This window comes from Leishmania braziliensis, chromosome 16, assembly GCF_000002845.2.
Source record: "Leishmania braziliensis MHOM/BR/75/M2904 complete genome, chromosome 16".
NCBI lineage: Eukaryota > Euglenozoa > Kinetoplastea > Trypanosomatida > Trypanosomatidae > Leishmania > Leishmania braziliensis.
The window spans coordinates 543,468-570,697 of NC_009308.2; the positions used below are offsets into that span (position 1 = coordinate 543,468).

The window sequence follows — 27,230 nt, forward strand, 5'->3', positions numbered from 1 at the left end:
CTAAAGACCTCGATGCGGTGCGGTTTGTAGAAGACTGGGGAAGAAGAGCTATCAGGAGGATAAAGGCGCGAGAGAGACCATCTTTATGGGCGATAATGGAGCGTCCGCTGCGGTACCAGGTGCAGGCGAGCGGCGGAGTTGCCGTGTTCAACTCTAACACCAAGAGCAGACATCACCGTGTTCCCTCTTCCACTCTCTCCGCTGCTTCCCCTCACCCTTCCACTCTCTCCTTCATGGAAGGCTTACTCAAGGGAGCGCTACGCTCCTCCTCCTCCTCCTTTCCTCCCTCCATTGCGGGTGTGCATGGGTGCGTGTGGGTAGTCGACGATACGCGCTTGTGTTGCGAAGCGGAAGGCCGCAGAAACGAACAAATTGTGCGAACACAGTAATTTGAGCTTCAGCACTCATAGCGTTAGAAAGAGAGAACAGAACTACGCGGCAAGACAGGCTCCTCTCCCTCCTCCCTTCCCCCCACCCGGCACTTCATGAGCAAACTCCCCACCTGTACTCTACCGACCGATGGATACTCTGGCGGAGAGATCGACTGACAGCCCCCACATACGCCCGTGCGATGGGGGGCTGTCTGCGTGTCTGTGCCTGAGCGGGTGGGGCTATTCAAGCGACAGAGAGAGAGAGAGAGACTTGTCCATGTATGCAGCCACGTTCACAGATTCCTTCACGTCCACTGGTAAGAGAGGGAGGGAGGGGGGGGGTGCCTTTATTCCATAGCGCCAAGCTTAAGGGCCTCACCAACATAAAAATCAGAAACGACACACACACACACACACACACACACACACACGCACGCAGCAACAGCAAGAGCAAACGATGGTGCGCCCATACATCCCCCTAGTCGCACGCCGCCATCCCCAACACCTCTCCCAACTGGTGCGCACCGCGTGAAACGGCCGCAGATACGCCTTCGTACCGAGGAGAATCAAATCACAAGCTCCTCCGTGAAGCAGCGGAAACAACAACTAACGCCAAGACGTCAGTGCGCTTTAAGGGGAGGAGGTCGTAGAGTACAGCGTGCACGCGCTGTCCACCTCAGGCAAGGTTCTTCTCGATGACATCGCGCAAGATCTGTGGGTCCTGGCCCACCTTGACAAGTGCTGTTCCGACGCGAGGCCGCTCACCAACCATGATGGCCGAGCTGATGGAGCTCAACTCGTCGCTGATGCCGCGCGTCAGGGCTGTGTGCAGGAAGCGCTTTGACGACGCGAATGTCATCTGGAAGAGCGGGCTGGCGCTGTGGGAGATGACACCGGTAAAATTGTAGTTTTCCCAAATGCCACGGTGCGTCGCTGCGTCGGCGATGAGAGTGAGGTGGTGGTAGTCGACGGAGTAGCGCTTGAAAAGCTTCTCCAGCTCATCGAAGAGAGCTTTGTAGCCGCTTTCCACGCCAAAGGAGGTGCACATGTCGCGGATGTCGGTGGACCGCGCCCTCTTCACTTTGATAGCGCGTGCGCGGACGGTGAAGAGGGCGAGGAACGCCGTCACGCTGCGGATGGTCGCCGCGGGGCCCTGGAAAACCATCTCGCCACACGTCGGGTCCTCGGCCTTGCGCGTGTACGAGACGGCGTCAAACTGCGTGAGCCACGAAGGGAACGTCTGTCGGACCAGCACACTCTCGAGCACATCCGGGATGACGGCGACCACCTGGTCTGATGTCTGTATCGACACGTTCACTATGAAAAAATCTTCCGGCAGCGCCACAACGCCGTCGCGGGTGGCCGCTGTCCGCAGCAGCGGCGCGATCTCGACCCGGTACTTCTTGCTGCCGTACATGACGCAGATTGTGGGAAAGCAGTCGTAGCTCATCGTGCCGGATGCTGTGGCAGCCACCTCGCTGTTGACGCCGCCGTTCCTGGAGCTCTTCCAGAGCGATCCGTTGCCGTCCTCGTCTTCCTCCTCGTTGTCGTCCTCCTCTGCTCGAGACTTCTTGCACAGGGGACTGTTGCCGCTGCCGCTGCCGCCCTTGCGATGCCGCGAGCCGTCCGCGGCGTCCGCCACCTCCTCGTCATCGTCCTCGTCACTAGCGCTGCTACCGCCGTCGTTGTCCCCTTCTGGGATCAAGTCATCCCGACCAAGCTCACTGCCAGTGGCAGACGGCGCCAAGGCGGCCCCAAGCGCCGGCGTGTTCATCTGCGTGGACTGCTCGTCGATGTCGTCGTCGTTGTCACTCATGCCACCGCCGCCGGCTGCAGCGCCGCTGTCGTCCACCTGAGAAGATGGGTCTTGCGTCGTCCCACGCATCGGTCCGCAGGCGCCCTCGCGCTCGTCCTTCGAGCGACCCCGCAGTGCAGTCACTACTTGTCGGGCAAAGCTCTTCAGGGTCTGTGTAAAAGACTGAAGGTGCTCGGCTCGCGACATGCACATGGTGTGCTGCTTTCGCACAAGAAGCACCTTGGAGAAGAGGAGGGCAACCGTCACCTGCGTGCCCTCGGCGCTGCGGGTGACGTGGTAGTGGTACCCTGGGGTCGTGTGCGCCCTCGTCGTGGCACCGCTGTCCGTGGCCGCGGTGGCAGCCGCAGAAACAGGTACGCGGGCCATACAGTCTGTCAGCCGTGTCGCTACGCCGGCCTGCAGAATGCGCGAGATCGCCTCCTCGTCAGTCTCCGTCGCCTTCTCCACCGGCACCACAATTGCCACCTTCTGCACAGAGGCGTAGATGAGCAGCTCGCGAAGGCGCGGAATACCCTCCGTCACGTGCGTCACAGTTGACCCGGCGCTGTGGAACGTGTTGAGCGTCATCTGCGTTGACGGCTCTCCAGCGGCCTGAGCCGCCAGCAGACCGACGGGCTCTCCAGCGTCGCAGTAGGCCCGCACCCGCCGCCGCGTCGTTAGCTCCGTCATGACGTCGCGGTAGTACCGGATACTCTCCTCACGCTTCTCGCGCAGCTTCTCGCTCAAGACGCCGTTCTTGGCCCATCGTGCGACTTGTGACACCTTCTTGAAGAGCGGGTACTGCGCCTTGGTCTCCAGGTACGTGTCAAGACTCGCCTTGTAGTGGGCAGGGAGTGGGTCGCGCTGCGCCTCCGCCTCCAGCAATGCACGCTGTGCCGCACGCATCGCCGCAGCCGTCTCGTAGGCGCGCTCGCGCTTGCTGCCATGGTTGTTGCGCAACGCCGCCGCCTCGGCCTCTTCCTCGCCCGTCATCACGCCAGTGCTCACGTTCATCTTTCGACCGAGGTCGACGCAGTTGTCCTTGACAACCTCCCACGCCTGCAGGGACGAGGTCCGCATCGGGTCGAGCCCGTCACCACCGTAGAGGAACTGTATCACACTGCCGTTGGCGTCGCGCACGGAGTGGTCCCACTGCACGACGAGGCTCTCCAGACCCTTGACTAGGCACCGCTGCAGGTGACCAGAGCGGGAGGTCTTGACGGCCGTGTCGATGAGCCCATCTCGACCGGCCATGGCGTGAAAGGTGTACTCTGCTGGTCGAATGCCGGAGGTAAAGCGGCCAATCGCGTAGCCCAGCGAGCGAGCTCGCTTCTCCGCAACAAAGAACGACGGCAATGTCTTGCCCGAGTTCATGCGCTTCACCCGGCGCCCGTCGAAGAGTTGCTGGCCAAGACCGAGCGACATCTGAATTGCATTCGTGTTGCTACCCTTTGCACCCGACATGGTCATGGTCAGCAGTTGGTTTTGCGGGAAAGGCCGCAGCATGCGTCCTGGCACGAATTCTTTCTGGAGGTTTGTCGCCATCCCCATGATTACCGGCATCACCCTCGCCTCGTCGTCGGGGAGGCTGAGGGGTGCATTGTCTAGCTCGCGCAGCAGCGCCGTACGCCGCTCCTCTTGCAAGAGGATCATGTCATCCATGCCAATGGAAAAGCCTTCGCGCTGCAGGCTCATAGACAGCACGCGACCAAGCGCGCCGAAGAGCACGCCAACCATGTGCGGCCCGTAGATTTCGTGAATGACGTGCACGACGGAGAGGTTGCAGGAGCCAAGTTGGTTCTTGCACAGGATGCCGGTGATGAGCTCACTCTCAAAAAACTGCACGTGGCCATCCTCCATGCACTTGCGCGAGGCCGAAACGAGCTCACCGGTGTGGGGGTCCGTGGTGGTGTAGGTGTTCGGCTGGATGAGAGAGGTGCCGTGCATGCTGACACCATTGCTCTTGCGCGTGCCGCCACGACTTTCCACCACGCCAGTCACGTAGCGGACAATCGCAGAAATGAGTTGCTTCCCCGTCCATAAGGGATGCGGCTTCAGTACTGCGGGCATCGGAATCAGCTCTGTCAGCGTTGCGTTCGGGCTGAGCGGGTTGCCGTGCTTCTGCATGTACGGTGCGATGCCGTTGTAAACAAACTGCACAAATGTGTGGTGCGGCAGGAATTTGTCGCGGAGGGTCAGCAGCACCCCGGCGACCACGTGGTCCTGGATAAAGCCGCGGATCGGCTTGCCAGACGTCGGGACGAGGTAGTTGAGGTTGGCGTCCATCAGACACTCAAGCTCCGCCCTTGCCTCGAGGCTCTGCACGACGTGAATGTTCATCTCGTCCCCGTCAAAGTCGGCGTTGTACGAGCTGCCGTTAACATAGTGGAAGCGGAGTGTCTTCAAGCCGGAGAGCACTTTGGCACGATATGCCATCATGGATACCTTGTGCAGGGTCGGCTGGCGATTGAAGATGAGGTGGTCGCCATCGAGGATATGCCGGTGGACCGTGAGGGAGCCGGTCTGTGCCATCGCAAAGTACTTCATGGCGTGCTGCCGCCGAATCAGCTCCGGCACGTGCAAGTCCACGAAGCGCGTCTCACCGCTCGTCAGGCTAATTTCCAGGTGAGTGGCGCCCGGATACATATCTGGGCCGTTCATGACGCACCGCTTGAGGAACAGCATGCGCGCTGGTGAGTAGCTGCACACCAGCTCCGGGAAGGTCAACGCGCGGGCGAAGGGGCGGGGCAGTAGCACCTCGTTTGGCTCCAGCAAGTAGTCGGGTGAGATGACGCTACGGCATGCTTGGTTCACCCGCTTGCCCATCATGTGCATGCGGAACAGGCCTTCCTTCTTTGCAAAGCTCTCCAGCACGTTGGTGTACACCTCCGCCACCTTGGCCTGCAAGTTCCGCAGGTTGTGCTCCTGTGCAATTTCTTGTGCTGTGCTGACGAGGTTGTGCTCTGGGGTGGAGTTGTTTGCGAGGACGTAGTACGCCTCGATCTGCTCGACAAACTGGAGGACATCAGATAGGGCACGTGTGCCGGCGTCAGGGACAATGCTGCCGGACTCGGAGACCTGCACGCCCGAAGACAGGCGCAGGGGCAGCGGCGGCACGAGCAGCTTGTCCACAAAGAACACCTTGTAGTAGTACATTGACGGGAGCGAGCAGGCGTACGGCATGCTTAGGGTGGCCTCACCGAGGTGTGGGTAGAGGGCTGCAAGAATGGTGGACTCGCGCTGGCACAGCTGCTTGATGTGCTCTCGCGCCCACGATGTGCGGAAGTACGTATGACTGCGCCCCTGGCGACGGTTCATCTCTTCCCATTCCCGCAGCTGCGTCACTGTCAGCCCGCCGTTTGCCACGTTGAAGTCCGCGTTCTTCTTGTTGAAGTAGAAGAAGAGGTGTCCATTCTTTGTCGTGATGCGAGGTGAGATGCCCTGGCAGTGCGCGCAGACGTTGCCAAACTCGCGGAAGCTGCGCAGTGCCTGCTTGCAGATCTCGTTGCGGACGTCCAAGACCGGCTTGAGGAAGCCGTCACCGCTGCCATTCACGTGCGCCGACACGCTAGCTGCACCGGTGTCTCTATCATCGCCGCGGGCCCCCATCTTGCCTGCCGTAGCCCCAGGGGGAAGTGGTGCAGCGGCACCGCGGCGGCGCAGCTGCATGTCGATGTGATCCAGCATAAGAGGAATGTCGTTGATGACGGTCTCGTTCGCGTCACGGCGGCGTCGGCTGCGCATGTCCTGTCCGCGGGCGTTTGCCACCATGTCCAGGAACCGCAGTGCCTCGCCGATCAATCCGCAGTCGACGAGGCGCAGTGCCTGCTGGTAGCGGATCACGTCGAACTCGGGCACGCGGAAGCGGTGGCAGAAAAAGCATTCGGCCTGCAGCAGCTGCTCCACCTCCTGGGTGAGGTGTGGGTTAATGACACTAAGGCGTTCCTGTGAGCGGTTCGGGTCGTTTGGGTAGCGACGCGGCATACTGATGTACCCGTAGTGGCCCTGGCAGCGTTCATTGCCATATTTGGAGTTGAGCGTATTGCAGCACGTCGAGCACGCCTGCGGAGGGAACGTGCGGGCATCAAAGTTGCCCATGCGCGTGTCGTAGAACGTGGCGTAAGTGCCGTCCCGCCGAACGGCCGGAGCCCACGGCGCCAGTCGATCCTCCTGCCCACAGCGCACGCGCACCTCCACCAATGCGAGGCGTGCCATGTCCTCCGAGGTCATGAGGGAGAGGGAAACACCGCTCTTGCGCTCATGGACGGTGCGCGTGCGCAGATCTCCCACGTACGCATGAAAGGGGAAAGCAGTGGTCAGAGACATCTGCTAGAGAGAGGAGAGAGAAGGGGGGAAGAGAGAGAGGGGGGGGGGTAGCAGAATGAATAGTAGTTGGCGTGTGTGCGTGTGTTGGGAGGAGACGTCTGCCAGTGTTCGTCGCTTACAGCTTAAACTTTTAACCCCTTGATTAGTCGTTGGTTAGGTGAAAGGAACACACGCACAGAACGAGCGAGCGGGACAACAACACAGTGAGTGGAGAGGCAACACGTTTCGCAACCCGCCTGCACTGCTGTCTTGTGTGTGTGCGTGTGTGTGTGTGTGTGTGCGTGCGTGGGTGAGTGTTATAAAGGGAGGCACACGTCAGAGAAGCGGAAGGGAGGAAAGGGGTGAGAGGGCGTGTTGAAGCGAGCGAGAGGGCGAGGTAGAGCAGCACCGCGCAAGAATGCAAAGAGGTGCTGCCCACGCCGACAACGAGAGTCAAGAGCGCGATTGGTAAGCCGTGCGTGCGATGGCGGATGTTCTCCGCGCACAGTGGCCTCGGCGACGAGCAGAGGAAAGGAGCAGAGAAGGAGGAAAGACGCGGTGGGGGAGGGAGGAGGGCTGTGAGGTTGGTGGGGGTAGAGTGTATCGTCCAACACTTGCCCATCACTACCCATACACTGAACGACCGCCCAAGTTTCACCAGTCCTGCCCTTATTTCCTCTCTCCTCGTCCCTTTCTGGCCCCACCTAGCATCGCTGCAATGCCCCGCTAAGAAGTGAGGGGGTGGGCGTCGCCTTACCTACCTACCTACCTACTACTTTCCCCTAAGCAAGCGCCGAATTTGGTGTACTTTTAGCTACAAGCACAACCACACCCACGCAGCGAGGCCCACCATGGCGCGTGCACTAATGAATTCACCTAATACCACGCAGGCGCACATACAGAGCAGTCGGCGTCGCTGAAGACGACAAAGCGGCCGCCCATGTCATCGACACCGCCACCACCACAGCGTCGCGTGCAGAGGTGCATTTTACCAACAGGCAGTCCCTATCAGAGAGCCACCGAATACAGTGCAACAAGCGAAAGCGCTTACAGAGAGAGAGAGAGAGAGAGAAATTAGGGCTCTGAAAAAGGAGCAATGGCACATGTCCTGGTCAAACAGCTTGAGGCGTCGCACCGGATGCGGACTGGGCGGAGGACGCGCGGCAGAGTTGGGATGACGGTGGGGGGAGGGGGAGTAGGAGTAGGAGGGCAGCCGGGGACTGAAAGGAAGAACTGCGCAGGGGACGAAGGGGGCGGTGAACAGGAAAGAGACGGGGTGAGGTGGTGGAGAAGGGAACTCGACAACGGGGGGGGGTGGCGACAAGAGAAAGTGGTCTCCTCTTTCCTTTGTGTTTGTTCAACAACCGACAAGAAGCAAAGCGGGCGGAGGTGCAGCAGACAGAGACGCGCGCGCACTGCACACCCGAAAACGCCCTCCTCCGTTCTCCCTCCACACGTCACGCAAATGTGGGGGGGGGAGAGGAGTTCAGCAACACACCTGTGGAGTGAGCAATGAGTCACGACCAGGCGAAGAAGCGGCGCGGGGGGTGGTGGTGGTGACGACGAAATCGGCGGGAGGAGCAACGCTCACAGCGCCACGACAGCCCACGCCAGAATGTCGCCAAACTGAACAAATTCTTTACACGCCACTTCCAGGCTCCCCTGGTGGTGCTCGCACACACACACACACACAGAGACGTGGCCACCCGCGCCTTGCTGTCTTGTAAATCCTCGTCCACGCTGCTCTGATCGACCACTCTCCACCCCGCTGTTCCTCTCTTGATAGCTCTACCACAACGCACTCAACCATACCCGACACCTTCACCACTCTCTATCCCCACCCCTGTCTCTAACGTCGAGCCTCCCCATCCCGCTCTTCATCTGAACAGGCCAGACAGACAGACAGGCGCACACACCGTCGACTCGGCGATTTTCTATGGTGGAGAAGTGGAGGAGAAAACTCTATACGCACCCAAAGGCACCACTCGAGAGAGAATGGCGAAAGACCTGAATAAAACGACGGTAGTGAGCGAGCAAAGGCGACGCCATACATCGCTGCAAAACTGAGGAGGAGACGGTCGACACTGAGGAATGAATGTCACGTCAGCTTCCCCCCCCCCCTACAGCGAGGACATGTGCGTCATTGGGTTCCCCTCAGAGCCCCTCTCCGTCCCTTCTTCAGCGCCGTCCTCATCCTCCATTATAGTCCGACTTCTCCATTTCCGCGAGTCCCACTCTTGCTTAGTAGTCAGTGCCCTCGAGCATCGCCCATGAGGGGTAGCGGTAGCCGCCAAGAGCGTCCTTGAGGGCAATTGCCACGCTGATGCAGAGCTCATCCTGGTCTGTCGCAGACACCACCTGCACACCCTTGGGGAGGTGGAAGTCGGGCGGTAGCTTCTGGCAGCGCTTCTCGTGGATGGAGACGCTTTTACGTCTGTTGGCCATGAAGGCACCAGGCCAGACGGGGCAGGCGGTCGCCGGCAGCTGTAGGACGTTGAAGACGGCGGTGTACTGAAACTGAAATGGGCACCACAGCGGGAAATGATGGCGCGGCGCAGCCGACGGAAACGTTGGAGCGATAATGATGCCGTCGACGCCCAGAAGCGACTCCAGTCCCACTTTGAAGGGGAGCAGCCCCTCCTCGCGTTTGGCCTTCAACCATTGCGGCAAGGCCAGATCCAGCGTCTCCAGCGTGCATAGCGCGATGGCAGGCAGCGTGTGGTGTGAGCGGCCGAACAGCCAGCGCACCACCTCGGCACACCAGCTGATGCTTCCCATGTGGCCCTGCGACATGCACAGGCTGAACTTCGACTCTGTCGGATCCTTGGTCAGCGCCGACGCCCACATGGATAAGGTGTTGGAAAATGGCTGAAACTCCGGCGGTACGACCCCGCCGGTTGAGCGCGACGGCGTGCGGACATTGATGTACGTCACCTTGGCGCAGTAGCGCTCGCGAAGCGCTTCTGCTGCCGCGTGCACGGCCTCGATTTGGCTCTCCGACACCCGAACGAACGAGAGGCCGTAGTCTTCTAGCGCGTAGACGCGCAGCGGGTGGTGGTGGAGGTCAAGCACCTTCTTGAGCGGCGAGCACGGTGGGTAGACGACCGGGTCGAGCCGGAAGCCCCCACGTGCAGCGATCTGCGACAGCGGGATGAGATCCTCCGGAAAGCGGGAGATAGGGCCTGTGGTCATGTAGTGGTTCGCTGACGTTTTGGCAGCTGGAAACTGGCCAATGTTGGTGATGTAGTGCGGGCTTGCTTTGTGTCCATAGACGCCGTTGAAAAAGGCTGGCATGCGGATGGAGCCGCCAATGTCGCTGCCAAGGCTAAAGGTGGAGAAGGCCGCGCCGGCAGCGGCTCCCTCGCCGCCGCTGCTGCCCCCTACGAGGCAGCGAGTGTCGTAGGGGTTGCTGGTGATGCCGTACATGTAGTTGGAGCTCTCGTACCACATGCACAGCTCGCTGGTGTTGGTGACGCCGAGGATGATGGCGCCAGCGTCCCGGAAGTTTTTCACGACCGGGCTGTCGACCTCGGATGTTATTTGACGGCGTTTCGGGTTGCCAGCTGTGTTGGGGCAGCCGCGGCACTTCATGGACTCCTTGATAGTGCACGGCACGCCGAGTAACCAGCTGGGAATACGCTTCGGGTCCTTGTGCTCCCGCCAAGCGGACCAAACGCGGTCCGCTTCGACAGCCGCTTTCATGGCCTCGTCGAAGCAGTCGAAGACCAACGCGTTCATGTACGGGTTCACGGACTTGATGTGCTCAATGAAGGTGCTGACGACCTCGACGCAGCTGAGCCGCCCCTCACGGTAAGCTTTGCTGAGTTCCAATGCGGAAAGCTGCTGGCAGTACGCGATGGGGTGCTGAGGAATTTGTCGTGAAGTACGTGGGCCTGCCTGCATGAAGGCGTTCATCCACCAGTTGCACACACCGCACACAGCCACGCCATACGTGATGAGCCCGAGGAAGTAGGCGAAGTGGTAGGTGAGCACTGCACCGGCGGCAATGGCGAGCGCCAGGAAGATTTTGAGTAAATTCATGATGGCTGACGGTGAAAGGAAAAGATGAAGCTGCAATCACGTAGAGACTCACCGAAAGCATCCAACACACACACACACCCACGCACGCCCACAACCGTGCAAACAACACCGCAGCACGGCCGCTTATCCTAATAGGGCAACTGCTGGCGCGGGCGATGGTGCTCCAACACGCGTGTCAAGTGCCGCTCACTGGAGTGTATGAGAGAGTGACGCGCGCACACAGGTCAGATCGACACTCAAATTGCAGAAACGAGGGAGGGAGAGGGGTGTGTGTGTGTCGACCAGGAGTCAGAGCGCACTACACGCCCAGTGATAGGCGACGAGCGACTAAACACGACGCGTAAGAGATCAGCCAAAGGTGGAGAGAGGAGAGGAGGGAGAAGAGGAGGAGGGGGCGCAATGCTAGGCATGAATACCTGGGCAAGGAGGGGGACAGCACGGCACAGCAGCGACGGCGAGAGGGAGTGACTGATGAATACACAGCGGGAAAAAACGCTGTACTTTTACCGCGAAGAGGAAAAGAAAGCAAGAGAGAGTCGAGCGGTAGGATTTAGGCGGGCGCGTTTCCCTCAAAGGCTGCGATGGCGGCAGTGAGGACGCGCGCTCACGAAAAACAGGCGGGTAATACGGCGACAAGAGGGCGAGTTGAATGAGATCGAGTGAGCGAGCGAGTGAATGAATGAGAGAGAGGGAACGAGAGCATTAAAAGGGACTACTCACGACGACGAAGGATGCGTAAGCCGGTCGATGGTGCGTCCGTGTGCGGGAGGAAGGAAAGGAAAAAAGTGGAAGAGCAACACGAAGACACGACGAGCCGAGCGAAGCAGCACACACACACACCCACGACGTGTGTGCGGATGTATTGATCAGGTCGCCACAATGAGACCCGAGGAGGCGTAGGGCCCTTTTTAACAGACAATGAGCTCTTCGTTAAATTTGTGTGTAAGTGGGTACGCGGAGGTGGCGGATGTGGTGAAATAAGTAAATAGGGGGGAGAGAGGGCGAAATCGTGACGCGACGGCTGAAGGGGGAAGGAGGGGAGGAGGAGCACACCGCTAAACACACTCACTCAGCAGCGATGGGATGAGACGGCGGGTACATTACATAGCACAGCAGCGAGTGGATTTGTTTCCTGCGTAATCGCACTGCTGAGGAGTCGTTTTGACAGACGTACGCCAGTAGAAAAAAAAAGTGGCATGCGCTAGGGCAGCCTTAGCAGAAGTTCCCCTCAATGGCGCAACTGTAGAGTTTCGCGTGGGTCGTTGTTGTTGTTGTTTTTTTTCAGCTGGATGCCTTCTGAGTGTCTGTAGGAGGGACCACCTTACGCGCTCCCACACAAAGTAGGCGGAGCGGCACAGATGCTTTGTCAGTTAATACACCGCCGTCTCTGCGCCTGCATGGGTGGTTGCCGTCTCCGTTTGTGCTCAGCGCCAACGCGAGAGGCCGAAACGAGAGCAAAGGACGCAGGAAGGAGGTGCGGTTCTGAAAGCGCCGACGAACGAGAGAACAAGAGAGACGTTCGCTACGCAGGTGTCTCCTCCTTCCCTCGGATGCTGTTGCGTGGACTCAACAACAAGGGCGCGCCACGACAGTGCGATACAAGAGGAAAGGGGGGCGCGAGAGGGAGGGGGGAGGAGGGAAGAGCGTGAGGGAGCGAGACACTTACGCACATACGTGCGCGTGGGCTGCAACTTACAACGGCGGGCAAAGACATCAAATTAAAGAGGGGAAAAGGCAGAAGGTAAGGCGGGACTGCGTCGACGTCAACACCGCAGGGGGGGAGACAAGCGGAGAAAGAGGCAGAGGCAGACAGAGAGAGCGAGGGCGAACAAGTGAGGGGTGAGGTATGAGGGGGATGGCGCCTGTAGAAAACTCACGTGCAAAGGAAAGGGCACCGACGTAGTGAGAGCCCACTGCTGCGCTCCCGACGATCCACCATTCACCCCCGTTCTCCCCTCTCTCGTCCCCGTCCTGTTTGATCAATGTACCGCTAGCCATCCTCCTTAAATCACCAACGCCGGTGTCTCTTTTTCGACCTCGCCCCTGGTGAGCACGATCGGTTTCAACCCCGGCTGACGGCGGTGCAGCCCCTTCACGTGCTTGAAGGGGATGGCGAGCAGGTTCAGCCCGCGCATCGTGACTTCGCCATCTTTGAAGACACGCTGCTCGACAGCAGTCTGTAGCAGCAGGTCACCACTGCCCTCGTAGGCGATGAGAGTACCGATGATGATGCGTCCATCTGTCAGCTCAACACGCAGCTCCCGACCGAGGAACGGATGGCCCTCTGCGGCACCAGTGTCGGTGGCGTGCCCGTTGCCGTTGGCTGCCATGGGGTGGGTGTCGGTGCGTATGCCTGACTGTATTAAAGTATTCGAGTAGGAAGAGGAGAGGCTAGGGCTTGTGACGCACAGACGTCGCAAGGCGTGATAGAGGCGTCTGGCTGTCACTCGTGGTCTGCTGTGTGTGTGTGTGTGTGGGTGGATGGTGCGTGCGTGCAGCGGAGTGCCACGGATGTCGCGTATGTCCCGCTTTTCGGGTGAGGCGGTGTGTGCGTGTGTGTGTGTGGGGGTAAAGCGTGAGCGCGAATGAGAGGGGCGCGGGATGCACGCACGAGGTGCCGACACAAGCGTGTGTGTTGGCGCATAAGACATGGGGAAGAGCAAACAAGCGGGGGGAGGGGGGCTCGAGTGAAGTCAGTTGTGTGGCAGAGAGTGTGAGATAGGAGTGAGAGGCGGTTGCTTTTTTTTTTTTGCGATTCGCGGTGATCAACAGTTGCCTACAAACCGTACGTGCACACGCAATGTGGCTTCGCCAAATCGGTATTCGGTGTGTCGCCACCGAGCCCTTTGTGCTTCCTTCCTGAGAGTCGCTCGCGTGTGCAAGGACCAGTGGGGAGGGAGAAGTATGTCAGAGCCAAAGAAGCCTTTACGCAGACCCCTTTCTTCTTTTCCCGTATCATTCCGTGGTTGCTTGTAAGTGTGTCTCTCGATAGCGGCAACACCGCGCTAGGAGCTCTTCCTGCAGCGGCGCAGATGCACATGCACCTGCTTCCCCCCCCCCCCCCCCCCACCACCACCGCTGCTGGTTGCATCATGATAGAGCCCCCCCTCCCCCATCCTCAGACGCCCTCCCTTCCCCGGCCCCGCTCCCACCACATCACTTTCGCACAACACGCAGAAATGGTATTGTCGATGCCGTCAGACCGAATGAGCAAGAGGGCAACCCTCCTCTCGCTCTCACTCTAAGTCGAGCAGGGGGCCAACGCTCATGCCGTACACCTCCAGCAAACATAATTGGCGTGGAAATTAAGTGTTGGGCACATCGAGTGCAACAGCGGTGGATGACACCGTGCGCAGAGAACTACACGCGTAGCTCGGCACACCGGGGCAGGGCACGGGGGGAGGGAGGGAGGGAGAGAGAGAGAGAGCAAGTGAGCGGAGGATAGGAGCGGCGAGGGGGGATGACCCAGTAAAGCAAAGGAGAAGTGAACGTGGAAGAATACTAACAGTCCTGAGAGAGAAAATCAAGACAAGAGAGAGAGATGAGATGAGATGAGATGAGAGGCGAAACAAAGGGGAGAGGAGGGGAAGAGGCCGTCGCTGTACATGAAAGCCCATAATATACGTGTGTCAAACAACAATGAGGATTAGCTGTGAGCCTCCAGCCGAGAGAGCCCGGGCCCGCAGGGCTGCCCTGCGGGCCCGAGAAGCTTTGATACCACAAGAAGCTCACCTGATACCACCGCCAAAGAAGGCCAGCAGAAAAGGGGGGGGGGGGACGGCGGCGGCGGCACTGAAAGCGCACGCATAACAACGCAGACACAGCGAACAGCAATGTCATGTCGCCTGAATCGCTTCCGTCGGTGTCTGTGTGCGGCACCCCATACTACCCCCCTCTCGCATTGGTCTCTGTTGCGCAGCTCACTTCTTCTTTGAAAGCACTGCCTGACGCAGCATCATTGACTGCAGCCAGTCCATCCCCTCTTCGATTCCTTCACCTTGAAGCGCGTTGGAGGCGAAGATGTTCATGGGATGATCGCCCATGAGGCTGTTCAGCTGTAGAATCTGCGTCAGCTCTACGGGCGTTTTCGCCCCTGCGAGGTCCATCTTGTTGGCGAAGAAAATAAATGGCACCTTGGCTGTCTTGAGGTCGGCGTGGTGGAGCATCTGCTCTAGCTCGTCCTTCACGATGCACATGCGGAGTGCATCGCTGCTGTCGATCACGAACACGACGCCGTCAACGTTGCTGTAGTAACTTTCCCATAGCCCGCGGAACTTCTGAGCTCCGCCCATGTCAAATGCCGTGACGTGCACTCTTCCCTTCTTAAAACTGTCTACGTTGTACCCCACTGTGGCTGCTATGTTCTCGGAGCGCTGGTCCTCCGGCTTCATGAAGTTGATAATCGTGGTCTTTCCGCTGTTGTCCAGCCCACAGATGATGATGTTCAGCTTTGTCTTTGCCTGCCCCATCTCTCTCTCTCTCTCTCTCAAGGACTAACGACGAGCGAATAAAGAGAAACGTATGGGCTACAGCAACCCACTCAGAGAGAGGGAGAGAGGGGGGGGGAGAGCGTAGCTGGACGCTCTGGTAGTTGAGGTGCTTTGCCTTCGTGCGTAGCGTATCAAACGTGCATGTATGCGTCCGCCAGAAGTGATTGTACCAATACACAACGAGAATGAGGAGTAACTGGACGATAGCCATGCTTGGGAGCGAGATGGTGTGAGAGAGGGACAGTGGTAGTGCGCAGTAGGAGGAGGCAAGGGAAAGTGTTTTCGCAAAGCTGTACCTCTACCCAGAGAGAAAGAGGCGACTATGCGCATGCATCTCCATGAACCTGCAGCTTCGCGCAAGCTTAAGGAACAACGAGAAGCGGCAGGATACGCGCTAGAAGACACGTATACACTTGTGGAGCTGCTCAGAGAAGCTGGCTTCACTCACGGCGGTGGGGACGAGGGTTTTCGTTTCGTTCTCAACGTGCTCATTTTTTGTCGTAAAAATAATTTGTATATACTCTGGTGTAGCCACGGCCCGCAACAAGCCCCATCGCGTGATGCGAAGCAGCCGTAGATACACGCGGCCCAGCAATGCGACGACTCAGTCATCTGAGCATGGCCTTGAGGTCAAGCTGCACTCAGCCCTGGCTCCCAGCCACTCCCGTTATGCGGGTCGGCACGTGGGGCATCCCTCGGGGTGACGCAGGCTCCCCGCCAGTAGGCAGCGAGGGGCAGGTGAGGTATGCTCGAGCCACATTAACACCTTGCCTATCATATGGGTGGCCCAGACGTGCTCACTGTTGCAGGTCTCTCCGCGACGCAGCGCCATCGAGGGCTGAACCACCTACGTCAGTAGCCATGCATAGCTCTGGCTTCCCCCACGACGTAGGTACAGGAGCCTGGGGCGACACGTACTGAAGTGCTCCATGTCATCAAGGCTGACAAAAGAGGGAAGGACTCTCTCTCTCTCGTGTCCATTCTACCACGAACAAGCCAGCAGACCCGCGCATAACAACCACAGCTCCTCTGCCCCTGTTGCCCTGCGGCTCAATCCTTTCGTTCACCAGGATGAGCCGTCAGCCGTCGAGTCTGGTCATGTGGCCTAGCAAGCTCTGCCTGTCCTTGCCTTCCCTCTTCTCCGGGTGCGTGCTGCGCGACTGACGTTACATGAAGTTGGCCGCACTGCATCTCTTGATCCAAGCCGACCGTGCCCAGGATCCTGCTCGAAGGCAGAGGTGCTGACGTCAGTCGTGCGAGTAGCAGGCGGTGGTGCAGGTGCGTGCTGGATGTGCTCAAGTAGGAAGTTGTCCATCCTCAGTTCAGGGCCCTCCGGGTCCCTACACCCTGCCTGTGTGCCATGTTTTGCCCTCAGTCGCTTCAAGCTACGGTATGCCATCCTGTGGTGATGGAGGCTCTCCGTAGTGGAGTCTGGTGGGCTCTTTGATGTAATTCTGAGTGGTCCTGTTATGCCTCCAGCCACTGTGCCTCGTTAGCCCCCAGTTGTATGTAAAAACTACCTCACCTGTCGCAGACGGGGCACTTTGGGACTGATTGGCGTGCCTCTCCTCGCGGCTTACTCGTCGATCACCATTAGTCTTCTGGCCACTCGGTGCCTTGTTTGGATGCGATCCAGCATGCTAGCTGTGCTTGACAGCATGGGCGCAGTCCTCGCAGTGTCCCATTCTGAGGCGCGTAGCAGAACGACGATGTTGTCTGCGGAGGATAGGACGCGCTGTCTGCATCTTTTCTTTCCGTTGATTACACGGGGACGTGTTGGGGTGAATTGCCCGCATATGCCGCGGCAAGCGAGAGGCTGTGGTGCGCGTATGACAGCAGGGGCATCCCGCCGTCTCTTGAATCCACACGCCTTTGGCAGCAGTGGTGATGCCAAGCTGAAAGGGCCTGTGTATAAGCACGTGCCTGCGTGCAAAGAATCCACCACTTGTCATCCGGAAGAGGCACAGGGAGGTCTCGGTAGGCACTGGACGGGGGAAGCGCACGCAGCGTGAGTGGCTTGTGCGTAATCAAATCATCGCTTGTAAGATCACGGTGTGGCAAAGGGCGATTTTCGAGTCTTGGATGAGCCCGGAATGTCACGCGGCACACACATTGCACAGCGCCTCGTCGAAGGCCTTCGTGGGAACCACACGTTGGAGCGGAGGATCGGGCAGGGGTAAGGCCACCACAATGCTAGCGAAACACTAGCCAGCACACCACCTCAACGCCAACTTGTTGCTGCCAGGCACCTGCCGCTGCAGGAATCTAAAACACAGATAGGCCCCCGTGCGGAACTGGGCGAGGAGGGCCGCCTGTCGTCTCGCAAGCTCGACATCTGTGCTCTTCTGGTGTGGGGCGGCGGTCGCCAAGGAGTTCTTGTCGTACCGTGTCGCGTAGCGCTGTTTCAGAGGACGTTGACCTGGCGTCGGAGACCGGGGACCAGGTCTGTGATCCATGCACTTGGCGCTGGCGCCTCTGGCACTGCCGACAGTGCAAGCTTCTCATCTTCGTCGCTGCGCTTCAACTCACAGTGGCCAGAGACAAGCTGAAATGAGAGGGGCACGCGACGGGTCGGTAACGCCGGCATGTGTGTGTGTGTGTGTGCCTGAATGCTTCGCAGGATGTCATCTTCCATCCGTTGTAGGTCCCGCGCTGGGCTCCATGAGGCGGGAGAGAGAGTCTGCAACACCAGTGACACACTTGCTCTCCTGTGCTGCAGTTGGTGAAGCTCTCTTTGCGGTAGGTCAGGCGACAGCATTACTTCATCTTCAACGTGATAGCAAGCGAGGGGGGCTGAAGCCTGTCGTCGCTGCAACTTATGAGTCTATCATGACCGTACAGCATCGCGGCCGCCCCTCGTTTGATGTCTGTCTGCGTTGCACCATCTGCCTATAGCGAGTAAGGGAGCTTTGAAACACGAATAGGAGAGAAATTTCCTGCGCGCTGCCGGCGTCTTGTGGCAGCACCGCCATGCGGCATGTACGCCCACTGCGCCACATGCGCAACGCAGCAGCACCATGGAGTCGGGGAGGGGGGTAGTGTGCCGACCTCTCTCAGTAGGTGGCGGTTGTCTGCGTATGTGGTCGTACCCACTATGGCTGCTGCTGTCTTGGCATGTGCTCAGGGGCCTTTGCGCAGCTTCAGCTTACGCTGTCCCACCACGCATTGGCACCGCAGAATCGCTGACTCACTCAGTGCCACGTAGAAAGAGCGGAAAAGACCCCTCGGCGGGTGCATTCGTGCTAGCACACTACGCACAGTTTGGCAAGTTAGACCGTGGCTGCTTCGATAGCTTCTGCAACGTGTTGGTCAGCGCCGCACATCAGTTGGAGGTCCACACCGAGCAGGAGGGGCTGTCGATCTTCTTCCAACTACATGCGTGCAGCGAAGAGTTTCAACTGGTGGCGGTACCTCCTACCAAAGAGGATGTGCCTCGTTTTGTTTTTTTTGTTTTGGGGTGGGACAAGGCCGCGTGAGGTGCTCCAGAGTGTCGAGTACTCCACTACTCAGAGAGCGAGTTGGAGTGTGCGGTCAATCCGCACAGAAGGCACCGTGCAGTCCCGGGTGTCGTGCTGAGCTCCGCGCTAAGCGGGTCCCCTCGCATACACCTGGCCACCTTGGGCTTCTTTTTCTGGGGAGGCGAGGGCAGGCGTCATCATTATCTGAAAGGTCTGTGACTCGGCGGGTGAGGTATGGCTCTATGCCGAACTCCTTCAGCATCGCGATGACAGCGCCGTGATCTACCAAGTCCAATGAGTGAGCTAGGAGTTCACCAACACAACCCCCCCTCCCATCCTAGTACCTGCCTGGAGCTGCACTACGTGAAGAGGCGACTCCAGAGGCCTACGTTGGGGCGTTGGGGACGAAAGCTAGACGGCGGTGACTGTAGCTTGTCTCTCAGAAAGTCACGCTGTCGTCGTGAGACCATTTGCTCGAGTTGCTTGGACAGACGGCTGGGCAGCGCCACAGGCTGGATGGGCGCGGGGACCGCCATCAGGCGTGTGCGGCCACGAGGGGGGGGGCACAGTGAGCCTTCTTCCACCTATGAAGGACGCGGCCGGTGCAGGCTTCCTGGTTGTAGACGATCAGCAGTGCTCTCCTGTCGTGCATTCGTAGGACTTCGGTGCTCTAACCGTGAATTTCGTCAAGGCCCGAGGCAGAGCCGCTGTGGACTTGACTGGGGAGTCACCTCGAGCTCATCCATCGTGGGCAGTTTGAGGGGGCGTGGAGCCGGACCTTTGTGGAAACGAGAAAAGCAAAACAGAGCGCGAGCCGCTACCGTTGCCATACGTGAGTCCCACAACTGTGGCAACGCCGCACTCGTCGCACCGCGGGACGCCGCTGTGGGGATGTACTCCTAGGACGCGGAGAAGCCACGCGCTCAAAGTTGTACATGTACGTCTCTGTGCCCACCGAGCATTCCCACGCGACTGTAGCACCGGTGCTGTTGAAGGTGTTGCCGTAGCCCCAGCCGGGTGGGGGAGAGTGGAGCGCGGCTTCGGTAGCCGACTGTTGTTACTGCTTCACACTGAGCGAGTTGTAGTGCAGTGGGTAGAGGTAGGACAGAAAGATGTCAATGGGCTCTGTTCGCGGTTCGAAGGAAAAGCAGCGAACAGATGGGTTGACACCAGCGCTGGCATCCGAGCCGCTCTGCACGTTTCTGTCGTTATCGGCCCCGAGGCCGAAAGAAGGCGTGGCGGGGCGTGGGACAAAGCTACCGAAGAGCTGCGAGCTGGCACCATATCCGCCACTGCTGGGAGAAAGTATCGCGGGGGAGCAACTTTGCGCGGTGTCGGTGTTAAAGTGGTCAGCGTAGCCGGCGGCTGAGGTGGTGCTCTGCAGACAAGAGAAGCGCTGTTGCAACACCTGATTGGGTGGGCCGCGGCTTGTAGTGGACGCAAGCAACATGACTTCGCCAGCTTCGTCCCCTTGCCGCTGCGTCTGTGAAAGCGCTGGAGGGGCAGCGATAGGGTCAACCTGCCGCGTGCCACCTAACAGAGGCGTCTCTGCGATTGTGCCGCTTGTCATGGTCAGGATACTGCGCTGCGCCTGCGGTTGAAGTAGCGATGCACATGACGTTGCAGGAGCTGTCGCGCCTGACGTTGGCTTGCGGGGAAAACAGATGGCAACATCGTCCGTGCCACACGTGTTCGCTGTTTCCATGCTCTGGGTAAAAATATTGACGGGCTGAGTGGCCGCATCGAGCGACTGCACCTCGGCGCCAACAGCACGGAACTTCTCGAGCTGATTCGTCGCCATGCCACGCGAGGCGTCCGCGTTGCCGCTAACGAGGCGCGGCACCGGCACTGCCGCCGTCTGCTCCAGTTGATTCGGCGCTTCTGTCGAGTGATGTGGGAGTAGCGGCATCGTAGACGCCTCCAGGCTGAGGTTGCCAACGTTGCCGCCACTCCCTGGCGTCACAGCGCCGACATTATTGCTGCCCATCGTCGAGGACGGCCAACTGAAGCGGATTTCGGACTGCTGCAGCTTACGGTGCAGGGCGAGCTGAATCGCGTTTGCGTCCATTTCGCCCTCCTCATCGCTATCGTCGTCTTGCTTGACACGATTAGCATTTTCGTCGTAGTTGCCCATCGACTGCCTTCTGGGAGAGAAGCCGGGCGCGCTGCCCTGCGGCACCAAAAGCCTTTGATCAACCGCCGCCTTGCCGTGTTCTCCCCTCGCCGACCTGCTGCTACCGCCTCTGCAGGGGTATCTGTAATCGCTGGGAAGCGTTGTTGTAGCGGCACCAAGGCCTTGGGTGTTGTCTTGAAATCCGGTGTACGACGACGCCTGCTGCAAATCCCCGAAGGCGTGGCGGTGGGCGTGCTGTAGCGGCTGTTGTTGTTGTTGCAGCCCGCGTGTGCGGAGGAGGCGGCGCTCAGCCCGGCGGCGCTCCCGCAGCTTCCACACGTCTACGAGAAACGACGGCGCCGAGACGGCGTGGTCGGAGGAGGGACGGTATGTAATGTAGCAGTTGCGCTCTTCAGAGGACAAGACGTGGATGTTCACGTAGAGGCAATCGCTCGCTGCCCGCAGTGACAGCTCGTCTCCCCACGAGCCGGGCTTGGCGAGGTTGTCGTAGTATATGTCAGCCTGTGCAGGCGACTCGAAGTAGTAGTCGAAGCTTTCCGCTCGTGCTGACCGCATGTAGGACACGATTTGGCTGCGGATGATGTCGTGATAGTTCTCATTGCCGAACAGCTGATGCGAGATGGCCCGAAACTGGCAGTTGCCATCGTTTTGAACGCGATAAACGACCAGGCGCAGCTCGCTGAGACGCTGGTACAGCCGCTGCACCCCGACCCGGATGATCTGCTCGCGCGCCAGCTGCTTGTCAGTCCCCGTCGCCAGCGGCGCCTTCTTCTCCCCCTTCCCCGGCTTCCTGGGGGAAGAGCTGAAGGAGGTGGAGAGGGAGTGATGGCTGTTTTTTTCATTCGATATCGCGGGCGACTTGGAGGCCTCGGCAGCGCTCCCTGTGCGACTGCTCATCGATGACACGTTTTGTGTTTTCGCAGAGACGGTTGCCTGTAGTGGTTCGCTCGCAGAGTCCACAGCGGTCGACTTCGCTGCTCCGCCGGCACCACCGTAAAGCCGCTGCATATCCTCCACCACGCGCTTGCGCGACAATGGCTCGGCGACGTGTGGAACGATGGGCACGACAGGTGTCGCGGAGATGCGTACGGGATGATGCTCTGCTTCCTCGCTCCCGGTATACGTTGATGTCCGGCCGTGCATCCACGATTTTTCAGTTGGCAACACTGAGAGGAAGCTCGAGTTGCGCTGCGCGGCAAGATCGGAGGAGTCAGCTAAGCTGGGTGGCCTCAAACTGGTGCCGTCCACGTTCTCACGACTATCGTTGCCACCAGCGGAAGTGAGAAAGCCGCTCTTCCGCCGTATTCCTGCCACGACTGCACTCTCATTCGAGAATGAGGTTGACATTTTCGCTGTGGCCTCGGCGTTGGCATACTGACACAAAGAGCTGTAGCCCATGGGCGTCAATACGGTCTGGGTACTGGCAAGGGGGTCCTGGTCGACTTGGGGAGCTGCACCTCTGGTAGTGTAGTCCTTCATCGTGGTGCGGCTAGCATTCCCGAAGCCCACACCACCGGACTGTGCGTCATCCTTGTCGAGTTCTGCAAAGATGGTGATCGTCGGCCGCGGAGGTGGCGTTACTGACGATTTTCTTGCCTCCGTACTCACCATGTCTGCGAGAGGGCCAGTGCGCCTTGGGCTCACTTTGTTGCTACTGAAGCCCGGCAATGAGCGTGGGCTTTGCGCCTGGCGTGACGATCGGTGTCCACTTCTGCCGTCCTTTGAGTTGGGGGTGCCACCACCCAACATGCGCAGCGGTCGCACCATCACCGGCACCGGCACATTCAGAAGTGAGTTGAGCATACTGTTGTTCGATAATATCAACACACAACACTCGATCGCTGCTGCTGCTGCTGCTGCTGTGGGGTGTGCTACTGGAGCCCTGAACGCGCTGCTACCCCTTGGCCTCGGAGCACGTCCCTGCGTGTTTTCGAGTCCGCCAGTGCGCCACGATTTCTTTTTATTATTTGGCGCGTGTGTGGCGACGTCAGCTCTTGCGTTTCCGCTAAGCGAGTGTACACACACTGCGGCCGTGCAAACGATGGGCGCCAAGCAGAGGCGCAGCCGACGAGAGCGCGAGAGAGAGGGAGGGAGGGAGGGGCCGACCAAGACGAAACGCGCTCGACAGCGACGACACACGTGAGGGGTTGAGTGAGCAGCAACAATACGAAAAACGAAAAAGGAGGAGGTTTAACGTGTAGCGAAAGGGGGGCCTTTATTTGCGGGAGCCAAAGAAGGGAAAATGGGGAGGGAGGGAGGGAGGGGGGGGGGGGTTGAGGGGAAACAGCAACAGCAATAACAGCGTCAGCAATGGCAGAAGAGCAATGTGAAGGGGGGGGGGAGAGCAAAGGCCTCTGCTGACCTACATCACGCATGCGCTGGGATTTCGTAAAATGGCACTGGCGCCTGCGAAGAAGTCCTGCAGGATATTTCTGTGGGGGGGGGGGGCCGTGGGAGGTGCGTTTGGGGCGTTTTGCGTTTTCGCTCAAGAGGAGCCGCTGAAGCAGAAGCAAAACGGAGAAAGCAGATGGAAAATAAGGCAAGCAGCACAACAACGCAGTTCAGCAGGGTGGAGGGGAGGGGAGGGGAGGGAGCGGAGGAATAAAAAGGGGAAGAAGAGGAGGAGGGGGTGCCCCCCCTTTGGGTATCGTATGCGTAGGAAGTACGTGTGTGTATTTGTCGTTGCTTTTCACTTTTGTGTTTTACCCCGCCGCATCCACTTCGCTTTGGGCTGTTGTGTTGTGTTGTGTTGTGTTGCCACACAGGCATATAAAGAAGTGAGGGAGGGAAGAAATGGTAGGGATCTGCGGCAGTAGAGAACCAGGATGTACATCATCTACACCCCCCACCCCGCACGAGAGAGGTGCTTATCTGTTCAGGGGCAGCTACACAGCATGGCTGTTGCAGCAGGCCAACATGGACTCCTGGTCAGAGCAGTGTCCACTTATACACGGCCAGTGCCCCCCCCCCCCCTTGGGTACAGCAAAGCACAGTCCCAACGAAAGAAATGCTGGGGGCGTTGTCTGTTGCTCTTTTCCTGCTCGTGTGAACGCCTCGCTTGCAGTGTGCAGTCTTCGTTGTTTTGCTTTGTTAGGGGCCACCTGTGCACCGACGGGTGGTGGTGGTGGTGCGGGGGAGCCGCAGCGACGAGTATGCTCGGCGGGATGCTTGACGTACAGCTCGCTTTCTCCCCCTCAGCGCAACGTGCCGCCGGAGAAAAGCGTTCGGCATCCACGAACACGCCGTACCCACCCAACACACGGATGCACATATCCCCTCTTGCTTAACACGTGTTTCATTTAATCAAACGTAGTCACGGAGGTCCCGTATAGTACCTCCTTGGTCAGCCTCTCCGCCCGCAGTGCACACGCGCGGCAAAGTGTGGCGGTGAGGAGCCGCCATCACGTCACCAACGGCGCTGCAGCATACAGACACAAGCAGCAACGGCAAGAGATCGAGAAAGCGCACGCGTACATGCACGGATACTAGTGCTCTTGCTCAAGTAAAGCGATGTCGACAGGCGGAAGAGAAGGGGAAACCTGCTTCAACACGCCTCGTTGTCCTCACGTAGCCACTCCTCTTCGAAGCCGTGCAGTAAGGTACTAATTACCGCCGCCGCTGACATGCCACGATCCCCTAAGCGGATGCTCGACACCTCGCCTGGGCGGGCGTAGTCGACCGATACGTCACCGCGTGACATACCACCGATGATGAAGGCGAACGGTTTGAACTGCCGACGCTCGGCGGCCTTGCGCTGCACCTTGGCAAATTCCTCAGTTCCGGCTTCCGCCGTCGTCTCCTCCAGCGTCCCGCTCGTACTGGAGGTGAGACGGCGACGGGCGAGGCTGATCTTACGGTCTGTGTGGTGCTCGTCGAAGACGTTGGCTGTGTACCCGCAGGAGGCGCAGAAAGCGAAGGGGTCGATGCGGTCGCCGTCCTTTTCGACACGGTACAGTTGAGTGCCGGCGGGGATGTGGTCCGTTATGGGGTTGCTGACAACTCGCAGCAGGGACAGGTAGCCAGTGCTCGCGCGCACCTTGAGCTTGAAGAGCAGCGACACCATCATCTTCTCGAACAGGCGCACGTGGCGCGGCACGCGCAGACGCGGATCAACCGCGATGCACACGTGCTTCTTTGTTCGTAGAAATACTTCCAGCATGCCTGCGCGGTTGAGCGCGGAGTCCTGCAGGTGAAGCAGACACTGGTGCACCACATCGGGACGCCAGTCTGCCGGGTCCTGATTGTGCCGCGCGTGGTAGGCGCGGTGACGGTCGCTCAGCAGCTCAAAGCCGCGGTCCGTTTGAACTGTCTGCAGCGGGCAGTGCTCGAGGATGACGATGACGCGTCTCCACCGCTCCTTTTCCTCGGCACTGCGAGGCAGCCGCACCGATTTCTGAGCGTACTCCATCAGCGTGATGTGAGGAGAAGCAACAGGAGGGAGGAGGAGAGGGGTGGTGGTGGTGGTGGCGAGGACAGACAGCCAGGCAGACTACAACGGCGGTGACGCGAGGCTTCGACTTTCTGTGCGACGTCGCCTCTTTTCGCTCTTATCTGGCAGTTGCCGGATTCAGTACGCTACCCTCAGTCAGTGCGTGCGATGGTGCGAGGTGGCGCCACACAGCGCAAGCGCTCTGGCATAGGAAGCGAGAAACACACAGAGGTAGAGAGGGAGAGAGAAAAGTGGGGAAAGTGCAATGGAGAGACAGAGAGAGAGAGCACCTGGCATGCGCAGCCATAAGTCGTTGGATGCAGTCTGCCTGTGCTGGTGTGTATAGCTGTCCCGGGAGGGACGGAAAGGGGGGTGGGGGAGTTGCATGGAAAGTACTTGGATCCACGCACCCACTGCCTCCTCCTCCCCCTTCCATGTACATCAAACATCACCACTGCGCGGGGCGCCATAGCGCATTTGACTCCACTCACTCCCACCACCATCACCACCGACTCAACACTGCCATGAGGCGTCTCTGCTAATGGCAGCGGGTGTGTGGCAGGCAGTGGCAACAACGGCAACCCCAAGGCAGCCGCGCTTTCGTTTTGGCGAGCAGAGCAGCACAGCCAACGAAGGGAGAATTTGAAAGAGGGCAGGAGGGAGTCAGAAGATGCAGCGCCGAAAGCTGAGTTGGGTGGACTGTGTCCCCACCAACGAGCTCGAAAGAAGAGGAGGCGAGGGAGGAGGCACATACACCGGCACCGCAAGGCTAGAAGGATCCTCCACAGGGTTTACAAGCGAAAAAGGGACTAGCGAAGATGACAGGGATCGGACGGCACACACGCACACGCACACACATACAGCAACACGTACACTCGCGTGACACCACGGGACAAGAGCCCCCGGGGGCGTGGATGTGTGTAAGTGGGGGAAGGGGGACGAGGGCAACTGCTTGTATGCACGACTAATTTCTCTCCACCTGGAACGTCTCCCGTTCCCGCCCCTTGAAGTGAAGGATGATTTCGTTCTTGGAGTCGCCGCGCAGCTTGTCACGTGAGAAGCGGGCTTCTGTCTGCAGCCCGACAAGACTCAGCGCGCCGGTAATGACGCCGCAGAGAACGTTTGAATACCACAGGCAGTTTCGCAGCGGTCCGTCCGGCAGCTCCACGAATAGGGCAAGCGGGTTATCATGGAAGCTAATGGCAAACGTGTCGGATGTGTCCTTCACCTGTGTTACGCTGGCATTCACGCCAAGAAACATGCGGAGTCCAACTAGAGCGACGCCCTCTGCCGCTTGGCTAAAGGTGCGGCAGGGAGCAGCACCACTGCGCACGCTGTACTCCTCGATTAATCGAGCGCCGATTCGGTGGCCCATGTTGTAGAGCTGCTGATTCACCTGCTCAACATCGTCCTCCTGCATGAGCTCCTCGACCAGCTGCTGGACAAGAGCACCATACGTGAGGGCTAAAAACTCCGCGCTCACCTTCACATTGTTGTCGAAGGCGGCATCACCCAGCTGTGCGGCAGAGGTGGACGTGCGGGCAGATGACATACTTCTCAGAGAATCTATGAGAGTGAAGTTTGATGACTGTGCGCGCACGTGTGTGTGTGTGTGTGTGTGCGTGTGTGTGGACGCCACCATAACGATAGAACGCATACGTGGAACAAGGGAAGAGAGAAAGATGAGGGAGATGGGAGGACGCGAAGCAAGCAGGGCGAGATGAAAGACATGAAGGGGACAGGACAGGGGCTGTATGGAAGCGTTGGTGCCCATACACCCGCACATTTCCCTTTTACGGATCTCCCCACCGTACGTACGCGCCTGTGGGTTGATCAAAACAGAGCCGACGACGACGACGACGGGGGGGGGGGAGGAGGGGAGGCATTAAGCGCGGAGGCACGGGCGTGGTATGTTCCCACCCACTCCACTTATCGCTCCCCTGGCGCACGCCGCGCTGTAGGATGTAGAGTAGGTGATCTCGACTGGCCGTGTGTAGATCGACAATTCTCAAGCTGGAGTGGCGCTGTGGCACCCGCACGCGCTCCCTCCCACTTCCTGTATCAAACCAGCAACTCATCTCCGTTGCTTCCTTGGCAACACAATGCACATGAGTGTGCGTTCTCTCGAGACTGAAGTCAAGAGTGGTGACGCAGTCATCGAGGAGCACCAAACTGAAGGAGGACATCTTTCACATCGTAGAAGGAGC

The 27,230-nt window shown here is 59.1% G+C and overlaps 7 protein-coding genes across 7 annotated transcripts; all 7 read right to left on the bottom strand.

Annotated features, from left to right (window-relative positions):
* Window positions 1-1,047: 1,047 nt before the first annotated feature.
* LBRM_16_1400 (putative DNA-directed rna polymerase I largest subunit) lies at window positions 1,048-6,492 on the bottom strand (the record flags this gene model as incomplete). Its single annotated transcript, XM_001563692.1, has 1 exon — window positions 1,048-6,492. One exon carries the CDS (start codon window positions 6,490-6,492, stop codon window positions 1,048-1,050), a length of 5,445 nt encoding a protein of 1,814 aa, XP_001563742.1.
* A 2,220-nt stretch (window positions 6,493-8,712) lies between these two features.
* Window positions 8,713-10,512, bottom strand: LBRM_16_1410 (conserved hypothetical protein; the record flags this gene model as incomplete). Its single annotated transcript, XM_001563693.1, has 1 exon — window positions 8,713-10,512. The coding sequence occupies one exon, from the start codon at window positions 10,510-10,512 to the stop codon at window positions 8,713-8,715; it is 1,800 nt and encodes a 599-aa protein (XP_001563743.1).
* Window positions 10,513-12,515: 2,003 nt separating this feature from the next.
* On the bottom strand, window positions 12,516-12,842 carry LBRM_16_1420 (conserved hypothetical protein; the record flags this gene model as incomplete). The annotated part of the gene is made up of 1 exon (XM_001563694.1): window positions 12,516-12,842. The coding sequence occupies one exon, from the start codon at window positions 12,840-12,842 to the stop codon at window positions 12,516-12,518; it is 327 nt and encodes a 108-aa protein (XP_001563744.1).
* A 1,590-nt stretch (window positions 12,843-14,432) lies between these two features.
* On the bottom strand, window positions 14,433-14,981 carry LBRM_16_1430 (putative small GTPase; the record flags this gene model as incomplete). The annotated part of the gene is made up of 1 exon (XM_001563695.1): window positions 14,433-14,981. The coding sequence occupies one exon, from the start codon at window positions 14,979-14,981 to the stop codon at window positions 14,433-14,435; it is 549 nt and encodes a 182-aa protein (XP_001563745.1).
* Window positions 14,982-19,517: 4,536 nt separating this feature from the next.
* On the bottom strand, window positions 19,518-22,397 carry LBRM_16_1440 (conserved hypothetical protein; the record flags this gene model as incomplete). The annotated part of the gene is made up of 1 exon (XM_001563696.1): window positions 19,518-22,397. One exon carries the CDS (start codon window positions 22,395-22,397, stop codon window positions 19,518-19,520), a length of 2,880 nt encoding a protein of 959 aa, XP_001563746.1.
* A 1,741-nt stretch (window positions 22,398-24,138) lies between these two features.
* LBRM_16_1450 (conserved hypothetical protein) lies at window positions 24,139-25,002 on the bottom strand (the record flags this gene model as incomplete). The annotated part of the gene is made up of 1 exon (XM_001563697.1): window positions 24,139-25,002. The coding sequence occupies one exon, from the start codon at window positions 25,000-25,002 to the stop codon at window positions 24,139-24,141; it is 864 nt and encodes a 287-aa protein (XP_001563747.1).
* A 985-nt stretch (window positions 25,003-25,987) lies between these two features.
* Window positions 25,988-26,575, bottom strand: LBRM_16_1460 (trafficking protein particle complex subunit-like protein; the record flags this gene model as incomplete). The annotated part of the gene is made up of 1 exon (XM_001563698.1): window positions 25,988-26,575. The coding sequence occupies one exon, from the start codon at window positions 26,573-26,575 to the stop codon at window positions 25,988-25,990; it is 588 nt and encodes a 195-aa protein (XP_001563748.1).
* Between the last annotated feature and the right edge of the window lie 655 nt (window positions 26,576-27,230).